This window comes from Phoenix dactylifera, chromosome 15, assembly GCF_009389715.1.
Source record: "Phoenix dactylifera cultivar Barhee BC4 chromosome 15, palm_55x_up_171113_PBpolish2nd_filt_p, whole genome shotgun sequence".
NCBI classification, from domain to species: domain Eukaryota; kingdom Viridiplantae; phylum Streptophyta; class Magnoliopsida; order Arecales; family Arecaceae; genus Phoenix; species Phoenix dactylifera.
The window spans coordinates 2334647-2361884 of NC_052406.1; the positions used below are offsets into that span (position 1 = coordinate 2334647).

The following is a 27238-nucleotide window of genomic DNA, read 5'->3' on the forward strand; positions in this document are numbered from 1 at the left end:
ACATCCTAGCGTGTAGGAACATATTTTGATCCGATACTTTAGTGCTGGTATGATTTTATCTACAAGACCTTGTTTTATTTTTTTAATTTTTTAAAAAAATTCAAATCAGATAAAAAGAATAACATTTTCTCTCCAATATTTTTTTTTAAAAAAAATTAAAAAATAGGCTACAAGGCAGCTGCCCAAATTTTCCCATGGCCAGTCTCTTTTCTTTCCTACCTTATTTGTTCGTATCTCGACTTCATTAGATTAAATACTCTACACCTACACTCACGTCCCCAAACCTCTCGTCCCTTCCCCTTCCAAACTACACCTGGCCTTTTTCCTTCCCTCCGTCCGAGCTCGCTCCCCGTCGATCATGGCGGCGCTGGATGATCCCCGCCGCCGGCGCGTAGGCCTCCTGTACGACGAGCGGATGTGCCGCCATGCCACCCCCGACGGCGAGAGCCACCCGGAGAATCCCGAGCGGATTCGCACCATCTGGCGGAAGCTCGAGTCCGAGGGGATTCCCCAGAGGTATCTTTCTCTCTTATTCCCTTTGCTTCGAGGATTAGTTGGATCCCGACGGCTGTTTGGCATTAATGGAAGTTTGGGAGAGCGGAAATGACTCTTCTTTCCAATTATCTTTCCTCGCAATTTGACAATGGATTTATAAAACCCTAAATTCTAGTCTTTCTTATGATTTCGTGTGCTTTTGAGAAGTCATGAAAAGCTTTAATATAGAAATTTTGATGTTACTAGAGAAAGTTATAATTCTTTTCAGATTTTTTTTTTGAGGTCTTGAAAGGTTTTTATCTAGAAAATTTAAATTTAGTTGCAAGATTAATGGGTTATAAGCTTTGCTTTATGCCTAAATATTATTGGATCATCTGTATAAGAAAGAGAAAACAATACCATAGCATGAGAGTATGCATTTATTCTGATTAGGCTAATAGTATAAAAGTGAATAAGTTCTTTTAACCCTTTTGCATGATCTTAGAACTATCATTGTGTTTATATGGTCCATTCAAATCAACATTCACTTGGTTGAACATGCTGTCTTACTGGTAACTTGTTTGCTTTTATTTTTAAAAAATCTCTTTCTTTGCATGTTAAACGGGCTCTAAATTTTGTTAAGATTTGGGTTGGATGAATGACCTTTCATGGTTGATGACTGAACCTATATACGATGTATTTAAGTTCTAGTCATTGCTGGCTCTCCATTTGGTGGTGTTTTCTGAATTGTTCAACTTCACGTATAAATTATAATAGGTGCAACTGCTATGCCATCTAAGGAAATGATATCCATACTGTCTATGCTGATAACCTTGGAAGTCTACTCCGTTTTTCCCATTTCAGTGGATAAATTATGCATAATTGTTGAGTTTTTTTTTTTTAAAAAAAATAAGCCTATTAAGTGATATCTATATCGCTATTTAATTTTATTTATCTTCTTCTTCTCTCCAGATGTGTAGTTATGAGCGCCAAGGAAGCTGAGGATAAGTACATAGCACCTGTTCATGCCCAAAGTCATATCAAGCTGATCAGGAATATCAGCTCTAAAGAATTTGATTCTCAACGTCTTAGGATTGCCTCAAAGTTCAATTCTATATATTTTAACAAGGGTTCATCTGAAGCTGCTTACCTTGCAGCAGGTTCAGTTGTTGAGGTAATATTTCATGCTCAGTTTTCTTAACCAGTTGTGATTTAACTCATCTCCACCTAATAAGTCTAGAATCATATTAATAAGAATTTAACATCATCAGTTAATTGCACTAAGTACTGAATTTTATTTTTTAAAAAAAGATCAGCTCAGTCAGGTGCATTCTACTTATGTAAAATAGCAATAGAATCTTCTAAGGTAAACATTAAATCCTTTTTTCATTTTTCCTCAAGTAGGTGTCTGAAAAGGTGGCCAAAGGAGATTTGGATTCTGCTATTGCCCTTGTGAGGCCTCCTGGACACCATGCAGAATCTGATGAAGCTATGGGATTTTGTCTCTTCAACAATGTCGCAATTGCAGCTAATTTTCTCTTGAATGAAAGGGTATGCAGTAATTTTTGTTTGTAAATTTCTGTACAAAAAAACTAATGTGAGGGCTTGCATCATGGCTTTTTGTAAATTGCATGATATCATTTTTCTGGAACCATGAATGCTTATTCACTTTTGTTGTCCTATTACAGCCAGAGTTAGGTATTAGAAAGATACTAATTGTGGATTGGGATGTTCACCATGGCAATGGAACTCAGAATATGTTTTACAAGGACCCCCGGGTACTGTTCTTTTCGGTTCACAGGTGAGATTGAGTATCTCTAGTTTCTTATTTAGCACCATTTCTTGAAATCAATATTCTATTGTTCTTGTATCATGCATATATAAACATAATCTGCATACCTTATTCCATCAATTTAAGGTCATCCACATGACTCATTCATTCCTATCAAGGGTATCTTCCATCAATGCAAGACTCTAATTGCCCTTTCTCACAGATATGACCAAGTCTGCTCAGTTCTTACCCACTTTCAAGTTTGTCTGGCACAAACCTTAGCCCTTTCCTTGTGATGAACTTTCTTAATCTTTGTTGCTTATGTCTGTGATCTTACCAATTTTGCTTCATTAATTGTGGATGTGCTTCCGCAACTCAGTATTAAATCAAGTAGTACTCACTACTCAGTATCCTTTTACTCTATAAGCCTTTCACTTTTAATAATGTTTGTTATTTTTACCTAATCAATCAGCTTAGGAATTAAATCTTGTCTCTATGGCTTTCTTTCCAATGATTCAATTGCTGTTTGCATTGGGTATGTTGGCCAATGCTGGTATAAAACTTGTTTTGCCATCTTGAAACATGCCATTTGTGCCAAAATTAAAGCACATTTCCCTTGGTAGTTGGTGTTAGCCATCTCAATCTATACCAGATTGGCATGGATCAAGCAGGTTGGCATGCCTGGTACTCAATATCAAGCCTATGCTCGTATTGACATGGCTAGCACAGGCTGGCACTTGAAACCATGCTTCTGTCACTACTGATTGTGCTTGACACTTGATACATTCTAGCTGTCGGTGAAAACTTACAGCAAAATTGTTTGGGCCTGCCATTCCCGTAAGTTGTGTTTATTATATTGTTTTTAAGTAATGGCATGCATAAAAACAGTTGCATCTCCTCCGTAATGATACTCATTTCAGAGCAGTCTCACTCTCGCACTTCTGCATCAAAAAAAATCTCAAGGTTTTTCTAGAATTTAACAAACACTGTAGATGATAAATAGGTGCTTTTTGCCAGAGATGAATACATATATGTAATCCTCTAATATGCACATTGAGACTCTCAAGAAAAGAGGGTGACTTTTTTTTTTTTGTATTTCCGAAGCTCTTTTAACTAGATTGTAAACGAGATCTACCTCCAACTTAATTAATAAAGTTCCATGTGACAACTGATTAATCAATAGCCTTGCATGTTTTGGGAAATTTGTGGTCTAGAGCATTCTATCCTACATGTCTTTCTAAAAAGCATCCTTTCTCCTTGGGCTACTAAATGCCTATCACATATGTTGAGGTGGACTTGTTTTTATAAAATTTGCATGTTGTCAAGCACCATTGTATAATTCCAATGTATTTCAGAAAAAAAAAAAAGTACCGCTGGCCATTTATCTATAAATCAGCCAAACATGTAGCTATCTGATATTGAACAATGAACAAAAATTTAAGTAGACTATGGTGTCTTATTCTTTGTGAATGTTACCTCACTGTGAAGTGATCTCATAAACACAGCTGACTGTAACAATCATATTTCTGTTGTAGGTTCGATTTTGGAAGCTTTTATCCAGCTGGTGATGATGGGTCATATTGCATGGTTGGTGAAGGTCCAGGTGCAGGATATAACATCAATATTCCTTGGGAACATGGACAATGTGGTGATGCAGACTATTTAGCTGTCTGGGACCATGTATTGCTTCCTGTAGTTGAATCTTACAATCCTGACATAATATTAATTTCTGCTGGATTTGATGCAGGTTATTTTCTTTTTACTTTTTCGAAATTATTTTTCTTTTAGCGCATGTCTGTAAAATATCTATTTGGTTCAGGATTTTGGACCATAATACTGGACATGTAATGGAAATTGTTTAAATGAAAAGATGTCCTATGATCAAAGTTGTTGCTGGAAATTGGACCCGGGGACGGCCGTCGGCTGAGAAGGAGGAGCTCCGGTGCTGGAACAGCAGGAGGGGCGGTCCGTCGGCGGGCGGCGTTCTCCGGAAGACCTGCAACAAGCCGGTGGCCGGGGTTTCCGGCGCCGGCCCTCCGATGCTTAAGTCAGAGGGGGCAAATGTGTAGAAGGAGGGAGGAGATGCGTTTTTTGGGTTTCAGAGTCCAACCCCCTCTAAGGTGGAGGGGTTCCCCTTTTATAGAAGGGTATTGTATTACCTGTGAAGTGACAGGGCAAATGATTTTTTTTTGGTCATAATTAAACACGATCGTGTGCATTAATATAGTGTCGTGGGAGATCAAACCGGAGTCAGTGAGTCGTCGTGGTTGATCAGACGTAGCGGAGTAGTTCAACTGCCTGCCGTGGAGGGCTTGAGATCCGTAGATAGAAGCGCATTGATTGTTGAGTGAACCGGAGATCAGCAGAGGCCATACGCTTTAATGGTTGAGTGAGCCGGAGATCAGAACAGGCCATGCGTATTAATTGCTGACGGCGAAGCAGGGTATGGTCTCTGGCTGAACTACGGAAGGGCGTGACGTTAGTAGGTGAGCAGTGAGGTTAGGTTTCTGAAGACTCCCGAAGGAGATCAGATTGAGGTCGAATGCTATGACGGGGCATCTCGGAGTCCGGCATTTGGTCGGACGCCGAGCCGAGCTAGTTGCCTTCAGGTTGGGCGCCTCCGAATCGGGCGTCGTCTGGTCGGGCGTCGGTTGGTCGGGCGCCCGCAGGTCGGGCGCCTTCTGGTCGGGCGCCCTCTGGTCGGGCGCCCGCAGGTTGTTTTGGGATAACTTAGTTTTTCCCCTAACAAAAGTTATTCACAAAATCAATGAATAACATGTTTCTATACAAAGAGAGAGTCCAGGATATACTGTTTTAGGATGGATGTTCGAAGGACCAAAAAAGCTGATTTATTGGACTCATAAACAATTTTTTCATGGAAATTGTTTACAAGTTTTTAAGATCTTTTAAGTATCTGTGATGTGTGGACAAGTTGGTCTCGCACTGGCATTGTATGTGCCATGCCATAATATGCTAGCAAAACTGCTGCACTGGGCCCTGAAAAATGACAAAAAGATTTAGAAACTCTTCTTTAAATCTGATGTGCTGACCCAATCCTAGTCCCAGTACTGTCCCAGCATGGAACATGCTGACTGGTAGACTAGCACTTGAAACCATACTTCTACAAAACCGTAAGATCTTGCCTTTTAGTTTTAGTGCAGTTAGGTCAAGAAGGTATCTGTATTACACCTGGATGCCTTTTGCATTTGTCCGACTTTCTGAACAAAATGTGCACTTACATAGACTGGCTCACATAGACCTGTTAATATTAGATAGTCTAATCCACCAACAAGCTGATTGCACATGTGCATAGCCAAATTCGTGATATTGGTTTCATAGTGTCAGGCCAAGTATTTTGTTTCACATGGTTTCAGCTTTAGACTTTTCAGCATCTTATTTTATTTCAAATGGCAAATGGTTTCTGTGGAACAATTAAAACTGAAAAATTTATATGTGAAATTAATAAATTCAGATAGATATCATTAAGGCATAATAATTATAAATTAATGAGTCAGACAGTTTTAAGACAACTTCCAATATAAGCTTTTCTACTTTGACGAGATGAATTCCTCAACTTGTTGGATCAGTGCTTCATTGGATCAACTGAGACAATTAATTGGAAAGTTATACATATTTCATCCAATCAATGCAATACTAAGTTGCTAATGATGTAAAGTTAAGCGGTCACACTTATAGGTAGAAATATTTATTAAATCACTTGACATGTTGGCCTCCTGGATCTTCTTTCCTAGGATTCTAACAAAATCCAGGTGGTTTCACTCTGTTCCAAATTATGTTTTCACACTACTTTGGTGACGTCTGATCCTAATGGAAACCAGGCCTTAAAGATGTATCTACTTGTTTCGGCTTCCTATTTTGGTTCAGCAGGCTAAAAGGCTGAACATTTCTAAAACACCAACTTAATGAAAAATTCAAATCATCTTAAGTTAGCAACCATTTGTAGGTGGATCTCAAAGTCATGTTGTTGCCTTTTGAGACATCCATTATTTATTCCCTTTTGCTGGTAGCATCCAATGGACTTGGTCATCAGCATTGATCATTATATCTGAAGGTAGAGGCAAATATTCTTTGATACTTTTAAAGGCTTGCAGTGCTACTGGAATTCTGCTATGATGATCGACTGTCATAATGATATTTTCTTTGAATGTGCATTCTTTGATCGAATTTACATTGGTAACCAGCAAATGGCCACTTTTGGCTTGTCAAACAGTCATGTAGCTACTGCATGAGCTCCTGCTGCAATCATCCGGCAAGGCTTAAGCTCATATTTTGTTTACTGGTCAAAAGTCGCACTGAATGCCCATTAGAGGCGCATTAAGTGTATTGATGACCTAGCAAATGAGAACAATTAATTTCTTCTAACCATTATCTTGGCGAACCAACTTAACCCTCATATAGCATTATTTGTTTTGAAAACCTTGTTCTTCGTTGCTTATTTGCTGACATCAATTAAAATTAACATGTTGGGTGGATAAGAATTTATTTACTTTTCTTCTTCTAAAGGGTTTTGCCAATATGTTTTTTCAACAGCTGTTCGTGATCCACTTGGTGGTTGTTGTGTCACACCATATGGATATTCACTTATGTTGAAAAAGGTGAGTACTTTCTACACTGTCTTTGTTTCTTTTGTGAAAATTTTAACATGTCTCTAGTAGAAATTCCTTAAACAGTATGAAAATATTTAGTCCTTGCCATAATAAATTTCACTAAATTATATTAATTCTTTATCTGTAGAATGGCAATCTTTTCATTGCTACTTCTGATCTCAAAACAGAAAAAGGACTGCTACTTCATGTTTATTTCGACCATTCTTAGAAGCATCTCTTCGTGTATTTAATATTGCCATGTCTTCATATATACTGTCTTACAGAATCCAATTTACTACCATATGAACTGTTTGTCTGAACTTTACTAACTTTTAACATTTGCTGCACTTTCTTTTTAAGCTGATGGGATTTGCTCGAGGAAAGATAGTGATGGCTCTGGAAGGAGGTTACAATCTTAATTCTATAGCAAATTCAGTTCTTGCTTGTGCAAAAGTTTTATTGGAAGAAAAACCCATAGTTGGATCCATAGAGGTGCAACCTTTTGAGTCTACATGGCGTGTCATACAAGAGGTGTGTTGCTTGTCAATCCCATTTCATACATTTCAATTGGTTTTATCTACTTATCGAGAGATATGCCCTTTCTGATGTGGTCCTCCTTGTCCAGGTTCGTCATGAACTAAAGACATTCTGGCCAGCATTGGCTGTTGAGTTACTACAGAAAGTATTGGTTAGCAACAGTAGACCTTGCCCGGTTAAGGTGCAAAATTTTCCTTTTAATTTCTTCCATTTTTTTTCCCGCTTGAGCCAAGCCATAATGGACTCTGTAGAGCTCATCGTGTCTAATATATCGACTTTGGATTGTTGGGCCTCTTGTGGATTAATAATGTGTTTGGCTTTCATTATAATAATTATAGAAAAAACTCTAGAGTTCAAAACCATCTAACTTGTTGTGATTTTTAATGTTGTCATTTCCCGCTGCAGCCCAAGACATTTTAATATTCTTATGAAGTATTGGTTATAAAAATTAAATTCTTAAAAATTCGTAGTTTACATATTTAAAAATAATCTTGTTATTTTTGGATGGATTTAATGCTCAAATTGCATTTTGATAGTTTGTGAATTACATATCTTTAATTTGCGGAGGACATTTTGCTGAACGACCTTGTGAGCGAGGACGCTCTGGTTAATGTTGGCCTGAGCTCGGCGCGCCCTCAGGGTAAGGGTGGTTTTTGCTATTTGTTCTGCTCTTCTTCTTTCCTGACATTTGACCTCTTTTATTTTTTGCTTCCAGACGTTCCGAAAATGGTGACGAAGAATGTGGCCCTTTACGCCCGGTTTCAGAAGAGGGCCGCCGAGACCGGTGGGGCCCCACCTGAGCCTCGGAAGAAGGCTCAGACGTCATCTGGGGCGGGTGCTGGGGCGAGCGCAGCCCAGGCCGGATCTTCTGGGCCTGCTTGGAAGGAGGTCCCGAGCTCCGACCACAGGGGGTCGAGCTCCGCGGGGACATCTGCGGCGCTCGCGTGTCCGGCCCCGATTTCGCAGCGTCCAGGTCGGCCGCCTGTCCGATCTCAGCATCCAGTGCCCGAACCAAGGAGCAGCCAAGAGGTTGGGGTGCCGCCTCCGTCGAGCCCAGCAAGGCCCAGCCTCCCTGGACCCTCGGAAGTCGGGTCCCGGCCAAAGAGGAGGCCATACCTCCCCTCATGGGAGATCTTTGAGGGCGATTCGGCCCTCGACGATCCTGCAGTGGCGCGGCAGGTTTTTCGAGGTGCGCTGCTCCCGGCCGACCAGACCAAGATTCGGTCCACGAATTATAACAGTTTCTTGGACGGAGTATATTGCTCCGCGGTCCGCGTAAGCATACCTTTTAACTCTCGTTTTCATTTTTCAATTTTTAGCCTTAACTCATTTCTTTCATTCGCTGTTTAACAGCATCTCCACGAGGTCGAGACTTTGATGCATATTGCATCCGATTATCGGGAGCGGGCCCGAAGATGCCAGCGTGGACAAGAGGAGGCCGAGGCGAGGCGCATCGAGTCCGAGACCGAGCAGAGAGTGCTCCTCGCGAGGGTGGAGGCCGCTGAAGACGAGCTTCGGGCTTTGACCTCGGAGCTCGAGGAGGAGAAGGGCGCACATGCCCTAGCTAGGTCAGAGGTGCGCGCTACCGAGGCGCGTCTGGCTGAGGCCCGCTCGACGCTCGCTGCCCGCGAGCAGGAGGTGAAGGAGGCTCACCTCAAGGCTCAGGAGCTCGAGGCCCGTGAGAAGAGGGCTCAAGAGGAGGCTCAGCATGCGGTCCAACTCTTCCGGGAATCGGAAGAGTTCCGCGATCTGCTGGAGGAGGAGGCCGTGGATGGGCTTATCCGCGGCTTCGACGACTTCCGCAACCAGCTGAGGTGGCTCTGCCCCGAGTTTGACCTCAATCTGCTCCAACCTGGGGCAGGAGTCGAGGAGCTCGAGGCGCCTGAAGACCCGGCAAGGGCCGAAGTCCAAGCGGCCGAGGAGGGCGAGATTCCCACTGATGGGGGTCTAGGAGGAGCTTCTGATGCTGCCCTCCAAACTGCTCAGGCCGAGGTGACGGCTGCGGATGATCACGGAGCAGCGCCCGCCTCCTAGGGTTTTGCTTTCCTTCCTTTTTTGTTTCTATTTTTTTTTCTTTGTAAGCAAGGTCGGCCTCCAAAATTGTATGGCCGAACCTCAGTTTTGTACTCCAGCCTTCAGGCTTATTAATGAAAATTCCTTTCTCCTAAATTCGCGATTGTTCTGTTTTTTTCTTCCACATGGATAAGTTTTCTATCATTTAAACTAGAATTCCCTTCGGCAAATTTTTCGAGCTCGGTCGAGCCCCGTTTGCGCCTGCCGAGCATAGATCTACTAGGAAACGTTCCGAGCTTCCTCATTTCGGAGCTCGGGTTCGCATTTTGCACCTGCCAAGCATAGATCCACTAGGAGGCGTTCCGAGCTTCATCATTTCGGAGCTCGGGTTCGCATTTTGCGCCTGCCAAGCATAGATCCACTAGGAGGCGTTCCGAGCTTCATCATTTCGGAGCTCAGGTTGGCGAAATGCCAAGTCTTTGAGTTCGGATTCGAATCTCGCCAACCCCTTGAGCTCGGAATCGAATCTCGCTGAGCCCCGGAGCTCGGATCCGAATTTCGGAGCGCCGAGCTCGATCTTTCGCCCTCGGAGGAGTTTCGTCAGGCCTTAGGTTAATCTTCCGGAAGGTCTTGGCGGAGTCTTTAGGCTCGGCTTTCCAAGTGTAGGCTCGCAAAAGCTTTAAAGTTGGTCCCCGAGGGGATCGTAGACCCAAGTCGAGCTATTGTTAGGGCCATCGTGGCAGTCAACCTTGAATTCGGTTGGCGTACCAACTAGTAGAATCGAAACATAGTGACTCGGTACTTCTAGGCTCGGCTATAGTGCTTAGGGTTGAGGTTGTCGCTACGGGTAGGCGTCAACCCGGACCGACATTTAAACTCGGTCGAGCCCTCATTTAGGGATCTGCATAGATCGACCTGTGGACTAGTGGTGAGAGCATGCCTGAGGTCGAAAAGACCTCGGCTATGGTTGGCTCAGACGGGCATCTCGACCTTGATCGGGGGAGCTTCCGAGCTCAATCGGGATTTTGTCGATCGTTATGGTGCACAAGTAAATGCAATAATGTAGGTGCTGGGTTAAAAGTACCTTTCGCACCGTCGGAGGAGGTAGCCGACTCCGCTCTGCGATCAGCTTTTAGAGGCGTTCTTTGGCCTGTAGTCCGCCTCCACGGACGATGTTGTCCGTTTGTGGAATGGGACGGCGCTTTGGTTAGAGCCTCGCGCCACAGCGTAGCCTGCTCCAGCCTTGTCCCTCGGCTTGTGTTTAGCTCAGAGGGGTATCTCGACCTTGGTCGGGGGAGATCCCGAGCTCGGTCGGGATTTTGTCGACCGTCATAGTGCATAAGTAAATGCAATAATGTAGGTGCTAGGTGAGAAGTACCTTTCGCACCGTCAGAGCTGAGCACTTTTGGCGGAGGTAGCCGACTCCGCTCTGCGATCGGCTTTTAGAGGCGTTCTTTGGCCTGTAGTCCGCCTTCACGGACGATGTTGTCCGTTTGTAGAATGAGACGGCGCTTTGGTCAGAGCCTCGCGCCACAGCGTAGCCCACTCCAGCCGATCAGGGGAGAATATCATGTAGTCTTGTCTTGGGCGAGCCTGCGCGTTGGAGGGTCCGCGAAGTTCCCATATCTTGGTTGTCTTCCCGAGGTCGAGGGGGCTTGTGCTTGCTGTCGACATACGTGGGATCCCGGCCTTTGCCGAGGGATGAACGAGGTCGAAGGAGCTCGGGCTTGCTGTTGACCCGAGGATCGTGCGCAAGGTCGAGGGGTCTGGGAACGCACTATCGACCTGCGACGTTTTCCGAGGTCGAGGGAGTTTGGAACTCTACTGTCGACCCACGGGGCATCCCGACCTTAGTCAAGGGATCGTGCGCAAGGTCGAGGGGTCTGGGAACGCACTATCGACCTGCGACGCTTTCCGAGGTCGAGGGAGTTTGGGACTCTACTATCGACCCACGGGGCATCCCGACCTTAGTCGAGGGATCGTGCGCAAGGTCGAGGGGTCTGGGAACGCACTATCGACCTGCGACGCTTCCCGAGGTCGAGGAAGTTTGGGACTTTACTATCGACTCACGGGGCATCCCGACCTTAGTCGAGGGATCGTGCGCAAGGTCGAGGGGTCTGGGAACGCACTATCGACCTGCGACGCTTCCCGAGGTCGAGGGAGTTTGGGACTCTACTATCGACTCACGGGGCATCCCGACCTTTGTCGAGGTGTTTGAGGGAGATCGAGACCGAGCTTGATATCAGCGCAGCGAGGTGCTTTAGGCTTAACTGGAGCACCCGAGCTTGGTCGGGCGTCCGAGCTTGGTCGGGCGTCCGAGCTTGGTCGGGATTTTCTGGGATTCACGATCGTCCCAACATCAGGAGTGTAAAATAATTAATGGAGAACCGTAAGCAAATCATCATAAGTGGAGTGAAAGTGGTATTCCTGTTTGTCGATGACCTCCGAAGGGTTCATTGGTAGTACATTCGAAGGTTCTCGGAGTTCCAGCTTCGAGGGATAAAAGTTCCCTCAAGAGACTCCAATTTGTAAGCTCCGGGCCGCTGGACTCGCGCGACTTGGTAAGGTCCTTCCCAGTTCGGGGCTAGTTTTCCCTGCTCGGTGGGCTGAGAAGCCTCAGCCCTCCTGAGGACGATATCTACTTTGAAGAGCTTGACTTTTACTCTGAAGTTGTAGTACTGTGCCGTTTTCCTTTGATACCTCGCCATACGAACTCGGGCCGCCTCCCTGGTTTCCTTGACGAGGTCCAGGTTGCCTCTGAGTTGGGAGGAGTTGGAGGCTGCATTGTAGTGTTCCACTCTTGGTGTGGGAAGCCCAACTTCCAGAGGAATAATAGCTTCCGTCCCATATGCCAGGTTAAAGGGGGTCTCGCCGGTGGGAAGCCGAAATGTTGTTCTGTAGGCCCAAAGGACATTGTAGAGGTCTTCAACCCATTGCCCCTTGGATCGGTCAAGCCTGGCTTTAAGTCCCTGAAGGATGGTGCGATTTGTCACCTCGGTTTCTCCATTTGTTTGTGGATGAGCGATCGAGGTGAAGCGGTGATCGATGCCGAGCTCGGAGCAGAATTCTCTGAAACGGGTGTTGTCAAACTGATGACCGTTATCAGATATAAGGATGCGGGGGAGTCCAAATCTACAGATGATCGACTTCCACACAAAATCTCGCATTTTTTGCTCGGTGATCCGGGCCACCGGCTCAGCTTCGACCCACTTGGTGAAGTAGTCGATGGAGACGACCAGAAATTTTCTCTGCCCAGTTGCCAGGGAAAATGGCCCCAGAATGTCAATACCCCACTGGGCGAATGGCCAAGGGGCACTGATCGAGGTCAGCGGGGCCGAAGGTCGGCGCTGGATATTGGCGTTTCGTTGGCATCGGTCGCACCTTCGGACAAAGTCCGTTGCGTCCTTTTGGAGTGTGGGCAAAAGTATCCTTGGCGCAAGATTTTATGAGCCAGTGCTCGACCTCTCAGATGGTTCCCACATATCCTTTCATGAACCTCTCGCATAGCATAGTCCGCTTCTGACGGGCGAAGGCATTTGAGGAGGGGAGAGGTGAAGGATTTCCGGTAGAGCTTGCCTTCATACAATACGAATCGGGAGGCTAGACGCCTGATTCGGCAAGCTTCCAACTCATCATTGGGGAGGACTTCACTTTGTAGATAGTTGACGAGTTCATCTATCCAGCTCGGCTCGGTGTCTATGCACATGGCCGGCTCAGGCTCTTCTGTGCTGGGTGTTTGGAGATATTCAAGTACCGTCGCCTTGGAGAGCTCGCTCATGCGGGAAGTTGCCAACTTCGACAGTTGATCAGCCCTGAGGTTCTCCGCTCTGGGGATATGGTGAATGTTGAAGGAGCTCATGGTAGAGGTGAGGTCTCGCACCTTTTGGAGATACTTCCGCATTGACGGCTCCTTTGCTTCAAAATCTTCCAGAACCTGGCTCACGACCAGTTGTGAGTTACTGAAGACCTTCAGGTCTTCCGCCTTCAGCTCCTTTGCCAACTTGAGCCCGGCGATAAGCGCCTCGTATTTTGCCTCATTGTTTGAGGTCGGGAACTCGAGGCGCAGGGCCTGCTCAGCCACTATTCCGTCCGGGCTGGTGAGGATGAGACCTGCTCCGCTACCCCCCGAGGTCGAAGAGCCGTCCACATATAGGACCCATGGCTGCCTCGGGGTTTCTTTTGTTGGCATGAGTGGGTGCTCGGGGTCGTCGGCAAAGTGCACTCCACGATGAAATCGGCGAGTGCCTGGGCTTTGATTGCCGGCCTTGGACGGTATTCAAGGTCGAACTCCCCGAGCTCGACTGTCCACTTGGCAATCCTCCCGGCACGATCCGACCGTTGCAGAATCTGCTTCATCGGTTGGTCCGTCAGTATGGCCACAGTGTGGGCCTGAAAATAGGGTCGGAGCCTCCGAGCTGAGATGACCAAGGCAAAAGTTGTTTTCTCCAATTTGGAGTATCTTGTCTCGGCATCCCTCAGGCCCCGACTGGTATAGTAGACAGGCTTCTGAAGCTTGTCCTCTTTCCGGACCAGGACTGAGCTCACTGCGACCGGAAAGACGGCCAGGTACAAATAAAGGACTTCGCCTTGCTGGGGTTTGGTGAGCAGTGGCGGAGAGGCGAGAAGGCGCCTAAGCTCTTCAAAAGCTTGCTGGCACTTCTCGGACCACAAGAAGTCCTTCGGTCGCTTGAGGATTTTGAAGAATGGGAGGCACCGCTCGACCGACCTGGAGACGAACCTCCCCAGAGCCGCGATCCGCCCGGTGAGCCGCTGTACCTCCTTGACTGTCTTTGGCGGCACCATCTCCTGCAGGGCCCGGATCTTCTCGGGGTTAGCTTCGACTCCACACTAGGTTATTATGAAGCCCAGGAATTTGCCTGAGGTGACTCCAAACGCACACTTCGCCGGATTGAGCTTCATTTGGTACTTTCTGAGCTTGGAGAATGTTTCATTGAGGTCAGCCACATGGCGCTCTGCTGTTCGGCTTTTCACCAGCATGTCATCCACATAGACCTCCATGTTTCGGCCTATCTGGTCTTTGAAGATTTGGCTAACCAGTCTTTGGTATGTGGCTCCCGCATTCTTCAACCCGAACGGCATCACTTTGTAGCAATAAGTGCCCTTGTCGGTGATGAAAGCCGTCTTCTCCTCATCTTCTGGCGCCATCCGGATTTGATTGTATCTCGAGAAGGCGTCCATGAAGGTCAGCAGCTGATGTCCCGAAGTGGAGTCGACGAGCTGGTCGATGCTGGGGAGGGGGAAATTATCCTTCGGGCAGGCCTTATTCAGGTCGGTGTAGTCCACACACATACGCCATTTCCCATTGGCTTTTTTCACGATGACCACATTGGCGAGCCAGTCCGGATAGAGGACCTCCCGGATGAAGCCGACCTTGAGGAGTTTGTCCACCTCCTCTGCCGCTGCTCGTTGTCGTTCCAGGGCAGAGCCCCGTTTTTTCTGTCGCACGGGTCTGCAGGTTGGCTTCACTTGGAGCCGGTGGACCATGACCTCAGGGTCGATTCCCGGCATGTCAGCGGGCGACCAGGCGAAGATATCCATGTTGGTCCGAAGGAACTCGATCAAGCGGTCCCTCTCGAGGGAACTCAGGCCGGAGCCGACCTGCACGGTTAGCTCTGGGCAATTTTCTTGTAAAGGAACCTGAGTAAGAAGTTCACCAGGTTCCACCCGTCTCTTCCAAGTGTTGTCCCGCACCTCCAAGGTTTCAATGGGCAGCGCCTGATTTGATGTTTGGGTTGGCGCCTCGGCAGTTTGTTCGCCATGGCTTGGTGCTCCAGCTTTAGCCGGTTGCTTTGCTTTGTGGATGGCCATATAGCACCGCTTAGCAATCAGCTGGTCCCCACGAACTTCGCCTACTTCTTGGTCAGTGGGGAATCGTACGAGCAAGTGGTAGGTTGAGACCACGGCTCGGAGAGCATTTAGCCCTGGTCGTCCGAGAAGGTAGGCGGACCACAAGGAAGTCCGTCCTCACAGTGCTTTCTCGGGGAGCGAGGCTAACCGTGATGAGGAGGCCGACCTCACCCTCAACCGGGACGGAGTCCCCGGTGAATCCAATCAGTGGAGCGTTCATTCTCCGAAGCTGATTCTCTGTCATCCCCATTTTTTGATAGGCATTTGCCGAGCTTCCATTATCTACTAAGACGCGTTTTACATCAAACTTATTTACAATCATAGAGATGACCACAGTGTCATCATGAGGAGTTTCAACTCCTTTCAAGTCCTCGTTTGAGAACGAGATGGCTTCAGAAATGCGCAGGCGCTTCAGAGGATCCTTTTTCTCGGTTGGCCCTCCGACCGAGGTTCCTCCGATGGTGTTGATGGTGCCTGCGATGGATCTGTTGGCATTTGGATCTTCGGGCTGCTCGGCGTTTTCTGCTGGCCTCCTTTCCTCGCGCCGGTTCCGTACAAACCGGTTTAGCACTCCGCAACGGATGAGTGCCTCGATCTCGTCCCGGAGCTGGAAGCAATCCTCCGTATTATGGCCTTGGTCTCGGTGGAAGCGGCAATACTTCCTAGGATTGCGGTAAGCTCCGGGATCCCTTATCGGGGGTGGAGGCCGGAAATAATCTCGGCCCTCGATCTCCATTAGGATCTCTATCCGGGGAGCGTTGAGGGGAGTGTAAGTCTCATACCTTCCCGGTGGTACCCGTGGCCGTGTTGGAGATCTTGGTCGAGGCGGGGACCTTGGTCTGCGCTGTCCCTGCTGCCGAGGTGGACTCCTTAGCCGCGGCAAATTTTTGTTCTGGCGGGGAGACGGGCTTCTCTGACGGCCGCGCTCCTCGCAGCGCTTCTTCTGCTTCTTTGAAGTCTGCTCGGTCGCACCCCGCCTGGAGGCGATGGCCTCCTCAGCCTTTGCATACTTCCGAGCTCGGGCCAGCATTTCGGTGAAGTCAGCGGGGAAGCTTTTCTCGATGGAGAAGAGGAATCTATAGGAGCGAGCCCCAGTCTTCAGCGCCGACATGGCTATCGACTGGTCGAGCTCGCGAACCTCCCAGGTTGCAGCGGTGAAGCGATCGAGGTACTCCCTGAGAGATTCTCCCTCCCGCTGCTTGAAAAAATAAAGCAAAACATGGTATGCAAGGATCACAAACAACAAAATCAAATTAACTTCAAAGATATCATCATGATCTCAGTAAATGTAGGAATTTTACCTAAAAGCAATAAATTTTGGAATTCATAAAATATGATAGTTATAAACTAAGGATAAAAGTAGCTAAAATGTAAACCCACATCCCAAAACCTCGTGGCCTAGGAGGTGACTTGTAGTTCCCAACTGCTTCACTCTTGGTGACCATTGGGTTTGAGTGGCTACATTTGTACCTACATGTTCATAACGACTCTTTCAATCTCGTAAGATTTGGAATCTCAGCCATACTCCCCATCCTCCATTGAATTTGGTCTATCTTTTGATTCTGGTCATTTTTTCTCCATCATACAAGACCCGTGCCACTTTCACCCAGGTTGATTTTGAGTTAACCCAGAACAGACTGACTTTTACAATTAGCTATGTTTGGGTTGGTTGGTTGGGTCAAATTACGCCACTTCTAATTTTACTTGAAAAACTTGTACTTGGATCGATTAGAAAATAAAAATATTAGATAAAAATATTTAAATGTCTAATCTTTTTAAAAAATTCTAAGTAGTTGGGTGCTTGGTTACCAATAAAGGGAAATTGATGTGGAAAATATTAATGAAACGCTAAATGTGAAATGCTAGTTAAGAAATTCCTTAATTTGTAGTATGCTTCTTAACAAAATAAATCTGTTTCTGAAGCCGGTTTTCTTAGGAACTCCTATTGGGGTGGGAATCTATCACCCTACAACTATGATTGGGTCAAAGACTAATGCTAGTCTCTTTGTAGACCTTTTCAACTATTCCAAGATAAAATGGATAACCATGAGCTATGGCTTTTTCTCAGTTTCCCATGCAAGTGCTCTTACAATGTTTTGAAAGGCAGCTATGGTATATAGCAAGTCAAGGATGGCATAGGTCATGCGCATTATGCAAGCCATCTATATATTTAAAATAAATAAAATATATTATATACAATATTAATATTAATATTTTAATAAAGAATTGCATTGTTAACAACAAGGGCATCTACATACTAATTTTGTTAATATAAATTTAACTAGCTTGCACGAAAACCACATCTAACCCAACTATTAGCATGAACATGCCTTATTTATATAGGCCTGTGTAAAAGTGGCACATATGTGGCTTTTTAATGCTAAAAGGGCCATGCATACATATGCACAATGATAAGAGATATGCATATACAACTACACAACAATAATCCTACTATGTGTCCTCAAAGTGCTAAGGAAGGTATGCTGAACCATACCGAAGCAGTTGGTTTGGGGCATACCAAACTGGACTGGTTGGGTACCAGCACGGTTCAGTTTATTTATGCGGTGCAGTTAGAGGATTGCATATCCATGTGCGGTTTCATATCCAGCCTTATGCACTGCATTTTATAATAGTGTTTTCTTATCAACACTCCTGCTATGTTGTATCATGTTGGATGACATTATTTTCACCTTAGTTATTAAATTCCCTCTTTTGTTATCTTGGTAGAAACCTAAATGCTACTGTATAATTGTAGTGGGAACTTGTTGGGGTTGACATTGTTAAAAAGGCATTGTTGGCCCTACGTTTCAATTATTTCCTCATGTTTCCCCATTCAAATACATTCTCCTCGTTTTTGGGAGCAGATGATGGCTAAAGAAAATGCAATGGTTGGTTTATCAATAGCAATGACGGAGTTAGGTATCTACTTGAGGTTGGGGGGGGGGGGAGATGATGCCCTAATAAGTTCTCATAAATGTTCTAAGAAACTTATAAATAAATACTTTCGGCTGGAGATTTTAAAGTTCTACAATAATCTCCCTAGCTTTTAAATGCTGACAATGACATCCTATTTTACAACTACTAGTTCACATGAAGGAAACAAAAAAAGCAGACAAAATGAAAAAAGATGAACATGGTACTCTTTGGAAACAAAAAAGGAGAAAAAATGGAAAAAAGTGAGCATGGTACTCCTTACTCTTTATAATATATTACATAGAAGTTAAGAACAAATGCTAAACATTAATGGAAAATATCACGCAAGAACTAAGAATATAATAAACTATTTCATCTTCTTCAATCAAATTTTAAAAGCAAATTTGGAAAGTATGTACTTAGGAACTGATGTGAATAGAAAGCATCATATATTATGCTCCATTTTATGTAAAAAAGAAAAAAAAAAAGTCTTAGCTGAATGACAAATAAAAACTCAAAATCAGAGCTTCGTAAAGCAAAATAAAATGGAACGTTTTGCCAGAAGTAGAAACCAGAAACTACTTTATAAGAAAGGGAAAAAAGTGAATATGTGAGAACTAACAGATTCTTTTATTCTTGTTTTCCCACTTATCCCTTTAATCTTATACCACACCCTTTGTGAGAGATTTTTCTACAACAAACTGAAACTGGTCCCATAATGTTATGCAGATTTTTAGGCGAGGTTTCCTTTTGGAGTTGGACTTTACTAGGATGCCTAGGGGATGGATAGATGATATTAGATTTGGTGGGCTGTTAGTTCCCACAATATATAGCAAGTGGAATCCAAGGTGCACAAATTTTAGGAGGGGGAATCACACCATACAAGAAGGGGAATATAAAGATTTCAGAGATTTTGGAGGAGGAAGTTGGCCCCTCCTGGCTCTCCCATTGATCAGTGGCAGCTTGCATTGCCCACAAAATGTTTGACTAATATGAAATAAACATTCTGTTACAATATGAACCTGAATTCAAGGTTAAATGTTGGTGATGCCTTGAAGTTTAACTAACTGTAGCTATTATTTGTAATTTCCGTATACATCTTTTACTTGCACTTATGACTTCATATTGTTGCACTTCCAGCTAAACTTGAGCTCTAGCTCTGAGTCTGATGTGGAGAGTGATGTGGGAGCTTCCAGCTCTATATATTCCTCAAACTTTGTTGAGATTATTGAACCCCTTTCAAAGTTGAATATTGTTGAAGATAATCAAGGGCAAGCGATTGTCTCCAACCAAATTCCATCTGGGCAAAATCCCATTGTTTTATCTGATGAATGTCCTAATGCACAAGCATTGCCTGATAACAATGTTCATGCTTGTATTCCTTGGAGATCAGTTTTATCTAATATTGAAGTCTGGTATGGAAGCTATGGATCAAATATGTGGAAACCAAGGTTTCTCTGCTACATTGAAGGCGGAAAGGTATGATGCTTGTCATATTGACAGCCAAAGAAGTTTTCCTAATAATTACATGATTGCAAAGCACTCTTTGCTTCAAAAAACTTCATATTGCCAATGCTTGTTCTTTTGTGCTCATTATGTTGTGTTGTTTCATTGTATTTTTGAATATTATGTTACCTTTTTTCTTCATTTTCTTCCAACAACCTTGGCAACAACCTTGGCACTGATTTACATAACAACCAGAAATATTACCTAGTAATTGAAGAAGTTTGACCTTGTCTAAGTGATTGCGATTTATGTGAGGTTATCCCTTTATTTGAATAGATCTAATGGCAGTGATGTTTTATCTTAGGCCCCTGTTTGGGCGAGCTTTTGGAGGGCCAAAAAGCACTTTCTGGCCCTCCAAAAGTACTTTTGGATGAAAAAGAGTGCTTAATAAAAATTTCGTAAAGCTGTTTTAACTTTCCTAGAAAGCTGAAAACAACTTTTTGGGATAAGATCCATTTTGGAGCTTTCCGAAAATGCTGTTTCAGCTTTGTCGGGAAGCTATTTTTGACCAAAATACCCTTATTTAAAAGTCTCTTTTTCCTCCCAAAACCCTCCATCCCACCGCCTCTTCCTCTCTCACCCTTCCCTCTCTCTCTCTCTCCCTCTCTATCTCCTTCTCAACGCTGCCGCCTATTTTTTTTTTTTTTTTTTGGTGAACCCATGGCTGCCCATGGTGGCAGCCACCACGTCGGCCACGAACCGTGGCCAGCGACCCCTCTGCAGGTCGTCGCGACACCACCCGTGGCACGCGGCCGGCCCGTGGAGCGGCCGGGCTCGGCCGTGGGGTGGCCGAGCCTCCGTCAGCTGTGGGACCACGACGTCCTAGCCGCGGGACCGGGGAGGCGAGTTGCAGCGAAGCCCCCATGGCGGCCGCCCGTGGAGTGCTGTTTTGGGCGGCGGCGTCCGCCCGCAGCGACGTGTGCCCGCGGTGGAGCTGTGGGGCGGCGAGTCCGCTCGCGGTGGTGGCGAGCGAGCCGCCTCGGCTCCCTTTCGCCGAGACTGCTGCTAGCTAGCCGCGGCCGCCGCCGGCCATGGCCCGACCCCCTCTCGCGGCCGCTGCGGCCCAGTCCCCTTCCGGCGTCACCGGCCTCGCAGGAAGAGAAGAAAGGAGAAGAAGGGAAGAGAGGAAGGAAGGCGAAGAAGAGAAGAAAAAAGAAAAGAAAAAGAAAAGAAAAAAAAAGAAGAAAAGGAAAGAAAAAGAAGAAACGAAAAGAAAAAAAAGAGAAAAAAAAGAGAAAAGGACAGAAAAAGAAAAGAAAAGAAAAAAATAATAAATAAATAAATGCATAAATAAATATGTATATAAATGAACGAATAAATAAATAAATAAGATAATAAATAAATATATTTCAATGAAATAAAATAATAAATAAATAAAAATATTAATAATTATTTAACCAAATTTATCACCTAGCTAGAAAATTTGTTAGAGAGATAAATGCTTATAAGAAGGGTGAAAAATGAATTTACACTAATAATTATAATATTTTATACACTTATTATTGTATTATATTATAAATATAATATTATATTACATTATATCATAATACATTGATATGTTATGTTAAATAATTTAATATTATATTAAATTATTATCCTATAGTATACAATGTTATAGTACTATATTATAATAATATTATATTACATTATATTAATATTATACTCTGTCATATATTTATATATTAATACATATTATATTTTATTATGCTCTGTTGTATAATACTAGTAATGTCCTTTATGGTCATTTTATCATACAAAAGTACTTTCTCAATTTGTTTACTAGACACATGTTAAAATGTTACAGCACTTTAGAAATGTAGTTACCAAATAGCAAACAGCTTTTTATAAAAGCTCTACTTTAGACAGCTCTACTTTTAACAGCTTTACTTTCAAAAGCTCTACTGCCAACAGCTCACCCAAACAGGGCCTTAGTCATTGATTCGATACCAAGGTTTGATGGTTCTAGTGTCAATAAAGCCTGTAAATTTCTAGTTTGGCAATTTTACTCAAGTTTTGGAGTTTTCTTAAAATAAATAGAAAATTAAAAAAATAGAAGTGAACAAAAGAGGTGAAGAAAAGTTATTATCCAACAATTAAGTAATTTGTGTTACATAGGTTCTATAATGGCGTAGTATCGATAGATATAGGCTAAAGTTAATGATGTATTTACAAGAACTTCATAAAACATGTTGGTATGATGTTTAGTGGGCGCACATATTATTTGCTTATTGAAATTTGGTTGTTGGAAAACTTATTATTAGCAAATGTGAAGCTTTTTGCCACATGGGTCTTCCCCTCTTTTGACGAAAAAGAATGTGAATCTTTTCCATGCTGAATGTGCTCAAGCCCTTTTCTTCATTGATTTGAGCTACACTCACAAATACATTAAATTCAGGCATTTGTTTCTCATATTATTCAGATTACATGGAAATGAATGCAGTTTTAGGTATTTTTTTTAGTTATAGGAATGATGATCTCTTGTTTTTAAGTTGTGCGCATTAATCGTTATAAAGTACTAAAATAGGGGCCTCTCGGGAGGCCTTGGCATATCAATGGTTATATTTATCGTCCACAAGTAATTTTTTTCTTTATTTACTCAGGATAAAAGAATGAAAAATCATCCATAATTAACACAACACAGAAATTACTCAGAAATAAAAAAATGCCCCAGATATGATATTATACCAAATAAAACTTAAAACATGTCTAGGGCTAGTTTAGGTGAGTTTTGATCGAAAATAACTGAAAGTGGACCAAAACTGATCAATTTTGGATGAAATTGATCGAACATATGGAAAATGTTCTGGTGTCAGCTGTCTTGGTTTTGGCTGAAAACCTTCATTCCAATCCATTCATTTTTGACCGAAACTTTGAACCTGTTTCCATGCAAGTAACAGTCTTTCACAGCTTGAAAAATCCAAATATTTTAACTAATCATTAATATTTTGGAAGAAACTACAAGCGATCAAACATCAGTACTAGATTGTGCAGCATGGACACTAATACAAGATACAAATACAACATGATATGGATACCGTGATATGACGAATATTGAAAAAGTAAGATGCAATATGTTGAGGATAGAATAAATGAATAATTTTATAATTTTTACGCATATTTAAAGAAAAGCTTTTATTAGGAATAACATGTTATAAAAAAAATAACATAGTCCAGACTTTATACAATAGATCAACATCGACAAACTCCATCATTTAATCATAGTCTATGTTACATTGTCTTAGGTATAGGTGTCAGGTTTGACATGTCTAAGTGTCCAACCCTTCCCTTCTTTAAAATTTCTCCTTGTATACCCATGTCCAAGTGTCGTACCTTACTTTTCGAAGTGTCAGGTCTGAGCACTTTGTTGTAAACCAAAAGGTCCTAGCAACATAGATCGTGATTAAAATCCATATGCTACACTCCACACTCCATATACTGAGATCAACATCACATGCTTCAAAATTAATCATCCATCATTAAAAGGTCAACATTCACAAAAAATGAAAAGGAAAAACAAAAGGAGAGAAAACCCTCTCTCTCATCTCCAAAGGTATCGATGAAGTATTCCATCTGTTACTGGGAAGCATCATGAGAACTTTCTTAATTTTGAAAGGTAGACCACTGGAAAGAAGTATCTGACATGTATCCTAAAAGAATTCAACAAGTATCAGTCATTGATATGTACTGGATATGAACACAATATCAGTTTAAATTATCTGTGCTTCCTAGATCTTGAATTCCTATTGTGCTTTTTCTATCTGATCCAAGGAAACTAGAAAGAAAATTTCCAACTTAAGGGTTAAAAGAAAAGCTAGAAGAATTTTACAGTTTTTTGAGTGATCCAAATGCCTCCCTTATCTGTAACTCTGCTACTATTTCACTTTGTAACTCTCCTGGCGGATCCTTCAATCTCTGGCCTTCAGTTTCAATGATTTATTATGGGACCTTATTCCATGTTCTTGCTTTTAGCTGTTCCAGTTTGTGTGCTGAATTCAGTCAGCCCTCTGGAAGGCATGGGTGATTTCAAGTCAAGTTTGATCTGTAGCATGAGTTTTCGAGTACTGACAGAAGATCAGCTTAAGAAATTCATCCACTGTACTTTTTGTTACATAAAAGTTTTATAATTATAGCTTTTACTCAGGCAAACAATATTGGGTAGGTTTAACAGCCCCAGTAAGATTACCTATAAAAAGGAAAAGAAAATGCACATACAAAGATCTAAATATTGGATTTGTAGTTAGACTGATCCATCTTCTAACTGCATTAATTATATATTTATTGCTCGAATACAGTAGCTCTTTCATGGAGAGGGGAATGGATATGTATGGGTAGGTGGGGGAACAAGGTTTTCCTTCGATTATAGTTTTTAAGTTTTATATATATATATATATATATATATATATATATTTCCCTATAAAACTGGATGCTTACTATTTTCCCTCATCTGGTTGCTTTGGAAGAAAAGGCTGCTTGATAATGTCCTAATACTTTCTTACCCATCATTTTAATAGGTTGAAGGTATGAACAAACCATGTCCTGGATCGCGAGATAAAAGTTCACCAAAAGTTGTCATCTGGAAAACTGTGCCCCATCGGTTATTCTTTGCAAGATCTCACACTCGCACATGGGGTGAAGGAGGTGTTGCTTTTCTTCATCCTGAAAGCAACAAGAATGAGAAAGCCTACATGTGCATGTATAGAATAACGTAATATTCTCTGAACTGTGATATATTTTGTCATACAGAGTTGATTGAACTGTTTATATTGAATGTCTCACGCTTTTGTTCTGCTTTGACAAGCTATATACAGGCTCGAGCAGTTCAACGATGTATTATTTCAAGAGAATAATTTACATCAAGAGAATGGCAAAAGTCAAGGTGCAATAGAGCCTTTACTAGATTTATCTGAGATAGGTATTGTTGCTCAAAACAAGTCATTGCCTCTAGAGGCTCTTAAGGTACCGCCTTTCCTCTGTAATGCTATAAAAACCACTGTATTATGGATTTCTATTTGAATCATTACTTGACAAGAGAACATTGATTATGTCAAAGCTTTCTGTTGCAGATAATGCTTGACTCTATGACATGATTAAGGCATGCAGTTCTGTTTATGTCAAATTATTCTTTATGATATAATTTTGCTATCTACTTTCTAAAAGATTTTATTTGTTTTGGTATTCTGATGGTTGATATGTTTGGAAGAATTTATGTTAGCATTTCTAGACACTATCAAAGTACTAATTTAAACACCACAACCCTCCTCCCCCCAACCACACACCCACCTCTCTCTTTATGTGTGCACAGTATGCATGGTTCTCTTGGTACATGCTGTGTACTGGTAGCTTAGTTGTTTCCAGTGGATATCTGACCATTACTGGGATTTCCTGCAGGCTGGATGGTATTCCAATGTCCTTTATTTGGGGAAAGAAGATAACCTTCCAATCTTAACTATGACGTACGCCCTTCGCACTCTGTATTTTAAATGTTTCTTGTTTTTGTTGAGCTGTTGTGAGGCCCCTGGAAATTCTAACCTAAATCATAAATCTTATATACTGCAAACTGCAAACATTATATTGAGGCAGTCATTTTTATTTTAGTTCTGTTGTGAGGCAGTTTCTGTGATTCCATCTTGCTGTCTTCCCTGTACGAACTCTTTACTGCTTTCACTGTTTATCTATGTCATCAATTTGCTAAACTTGGGGAAAAGGCATTGCATTGTTCAAGTCACAATGGATTAGAAAAGTTTATCAAAACCAAATATCTAGAATTTTATTTTTAAGAAAAAAAATAGGTTTACAATCAAGTCATTCTGAATATTTGGTTTTTTTATTGACCTACTAGTTTGCAAATATGGACTCCTCATATCTTGTCAAGAATTCTATCTGTATGGTTCTATTCTTTATCCACTGTAGGACCCCTTACAGTAGTTTGTGATATTGCTAGGGGTTCTTTATTTGGTCTAAACCAAGGCATGCCTTACTGCATAACTTCCTTGAAATTTTAGATGTGAATATCCTCAAAAAGGTTCATTAATCTGCTATTCGAGATTAAAAATTGATGAGCTTCTAATGAGGAAACAAATGTTGTTTCTTCTGTTGAAATTGCAACTGCCATCATCTCAAAATAATTACCATGGGATCTATTACATGGTTCATTTCCTTATATGATGATACAATATACTTTTGTACATCCTTTTAATTGTTACATGTTTCCAGTGATTTCCTCGTGCAGTTGTTGGAATAGTGCCTTCTCAATGACATCGTTTAGTGATTCTCAATATGTTGCTTTTTTTAATTTTGTTAATGACCTGCATTTTTCCAGTAACTTCCTATCCCTAACAGTGAGTACTTTCAGTGGTTCTAAATATACTTCTTTTTCCAATTCAATTAGTAAAGTGTTTCCCCGCATATCTGATATGTTTTCTAGTTGCTTCTTATAATTCACTTAATGAAGTGCTTTCCCACATTTCTGATACATGTTTAACTTTCAACGGCACAGGTGCTTATTTTCAGAGGTTGAGCGATTTAAATCTGGTGAATTACCTGTAACTGGCCCTTCAAATAATTACATGAATACATTAGTGAGAGGATTGGTAGAAGGAAAACAGCTTACCAGAGAGAAAGCAATTGCTTACATTAATGATGCTGCTGGCAGAGGGTTATAAGTTGGGCCCTGCATTTATAGCATAGCAAGTTGTGAAGGTGCAATGATTAACGCTGAATAAAAAAGCATACAGCTCGATTAACTGTGTATAGGTTGTCTTTTAGAAGTTCTCATATGACCTGCACAAAGAGTGTTTGATTAGAAAATATTTTTGGAACAATTTTGACTGAATGGTTTTTGTTATGATTTGTCTTTCATTTGGTTTGTGTTTGTCTTTGATTATTAGACCGAAATATGTAGGATTGCAAGCTTTATGCCATGTGCTTGCATTCTTCATTCTTAAAAAAGCCACTGCCACTGAAACATAATTTGTGCCCTTTGCAAGATATTGATGGTCATGTTGCAACAGAGAATTGGCAAGTGGTCACAAAAATTTTAGGGCATTAAATATTACGAGCTTTTGTAAATCGGATAACTATATTGTCTAAATACCTATTCATTGATCATAGACATCTAAGCTAGATTACCTTGTTCTGAGCTCTGGCTCATCTCTAAACTGTTCTAATTTTATTGCTAAATTATCTTCTGTGACTTGCCTGTAATAGCCTCAGCCTCATGTCCCAAGCAGCTGGTTTAGATGCATGCCTACATGCCTCAGCAAACATGCCTGAACAAATCCAGCATCATTTGCCCCTCAACCTAGGCAAAATTTGGGAGACCTGCCCATGGTGCCCCAAGTACATCTCTACCTACTGATAGAGTCGTGGCAACGCATCGCTTCTCGTTGGGCGCGATGCTGTGCATTAAAGAATGTTTCACAGCCAAAATCCAAGACATGATTTACTTCAGGTTCCTGCAAATCACAGGAACGTTTGTGGCCTTTTTGAGGGGCATCTAATAGCTTCCGTTATTCACATTTACCTTATTCACATGATGTGGATCCAATGG

At 42.7% G+C, this 27238-nt stretch overlaps 1 protein-coding gene across 1 annotated transcript; it reads left to right on the top strand.

The window, feature by feature from the left end:
* The first annotated feature begins 245 nt into the window (after nt 1-245).
* On the top strand, nt 246-26800 carry LOC103708253 (histone deacetylase 5-like). The gene is made up of 13 exons (XM_008793088.4): nt 246-516; nt 1447-1648; nt 1879-2025; nt 2163-2275; nt 3781-3992; nt 6797-6861; nt 7213-7383; nt 7478-7570; nt 19324-19662; nt 24201-24394; nt 24498-24645; nt 25078-25142; nt 26186-26800. Exons 1-13 carry the CDS (start codon nt 359-361, stop codon nt 26349-26351), a joined length of 2073 nt encoding a protein of 690 aa, XP_008791310.2. The 5' UTR covers nt 246-358; the 3' UTR covers nt 26352-26800.
* The last annotated feature ends 438 nt before the right edge of the window (nt 26801-27238 follow it).

Coding starts and splice junctions, on each gene's coding strand:
- LOC103708253 (XM_008793088.4), top strand. CDS start 359: ATGGCGGCGCTGGATGATCCCCGCCGCCGGCGCGTAGGCCTCCTGTAC. Junction 517..1,446: donor TCCGAGGGGATTCCCCAGAG/GTATCTTTCTCT, acceptor TCTTCTCTCCAG/ATGTGTAGTTATGAGCGCCA. Junction 19,663..24,200: donor GCTACATTGAAGGCGGAAAG/GTATGATGCTTG, acceptor TCATTTTAATAG/GTTGAAGGTATGAACAAACC.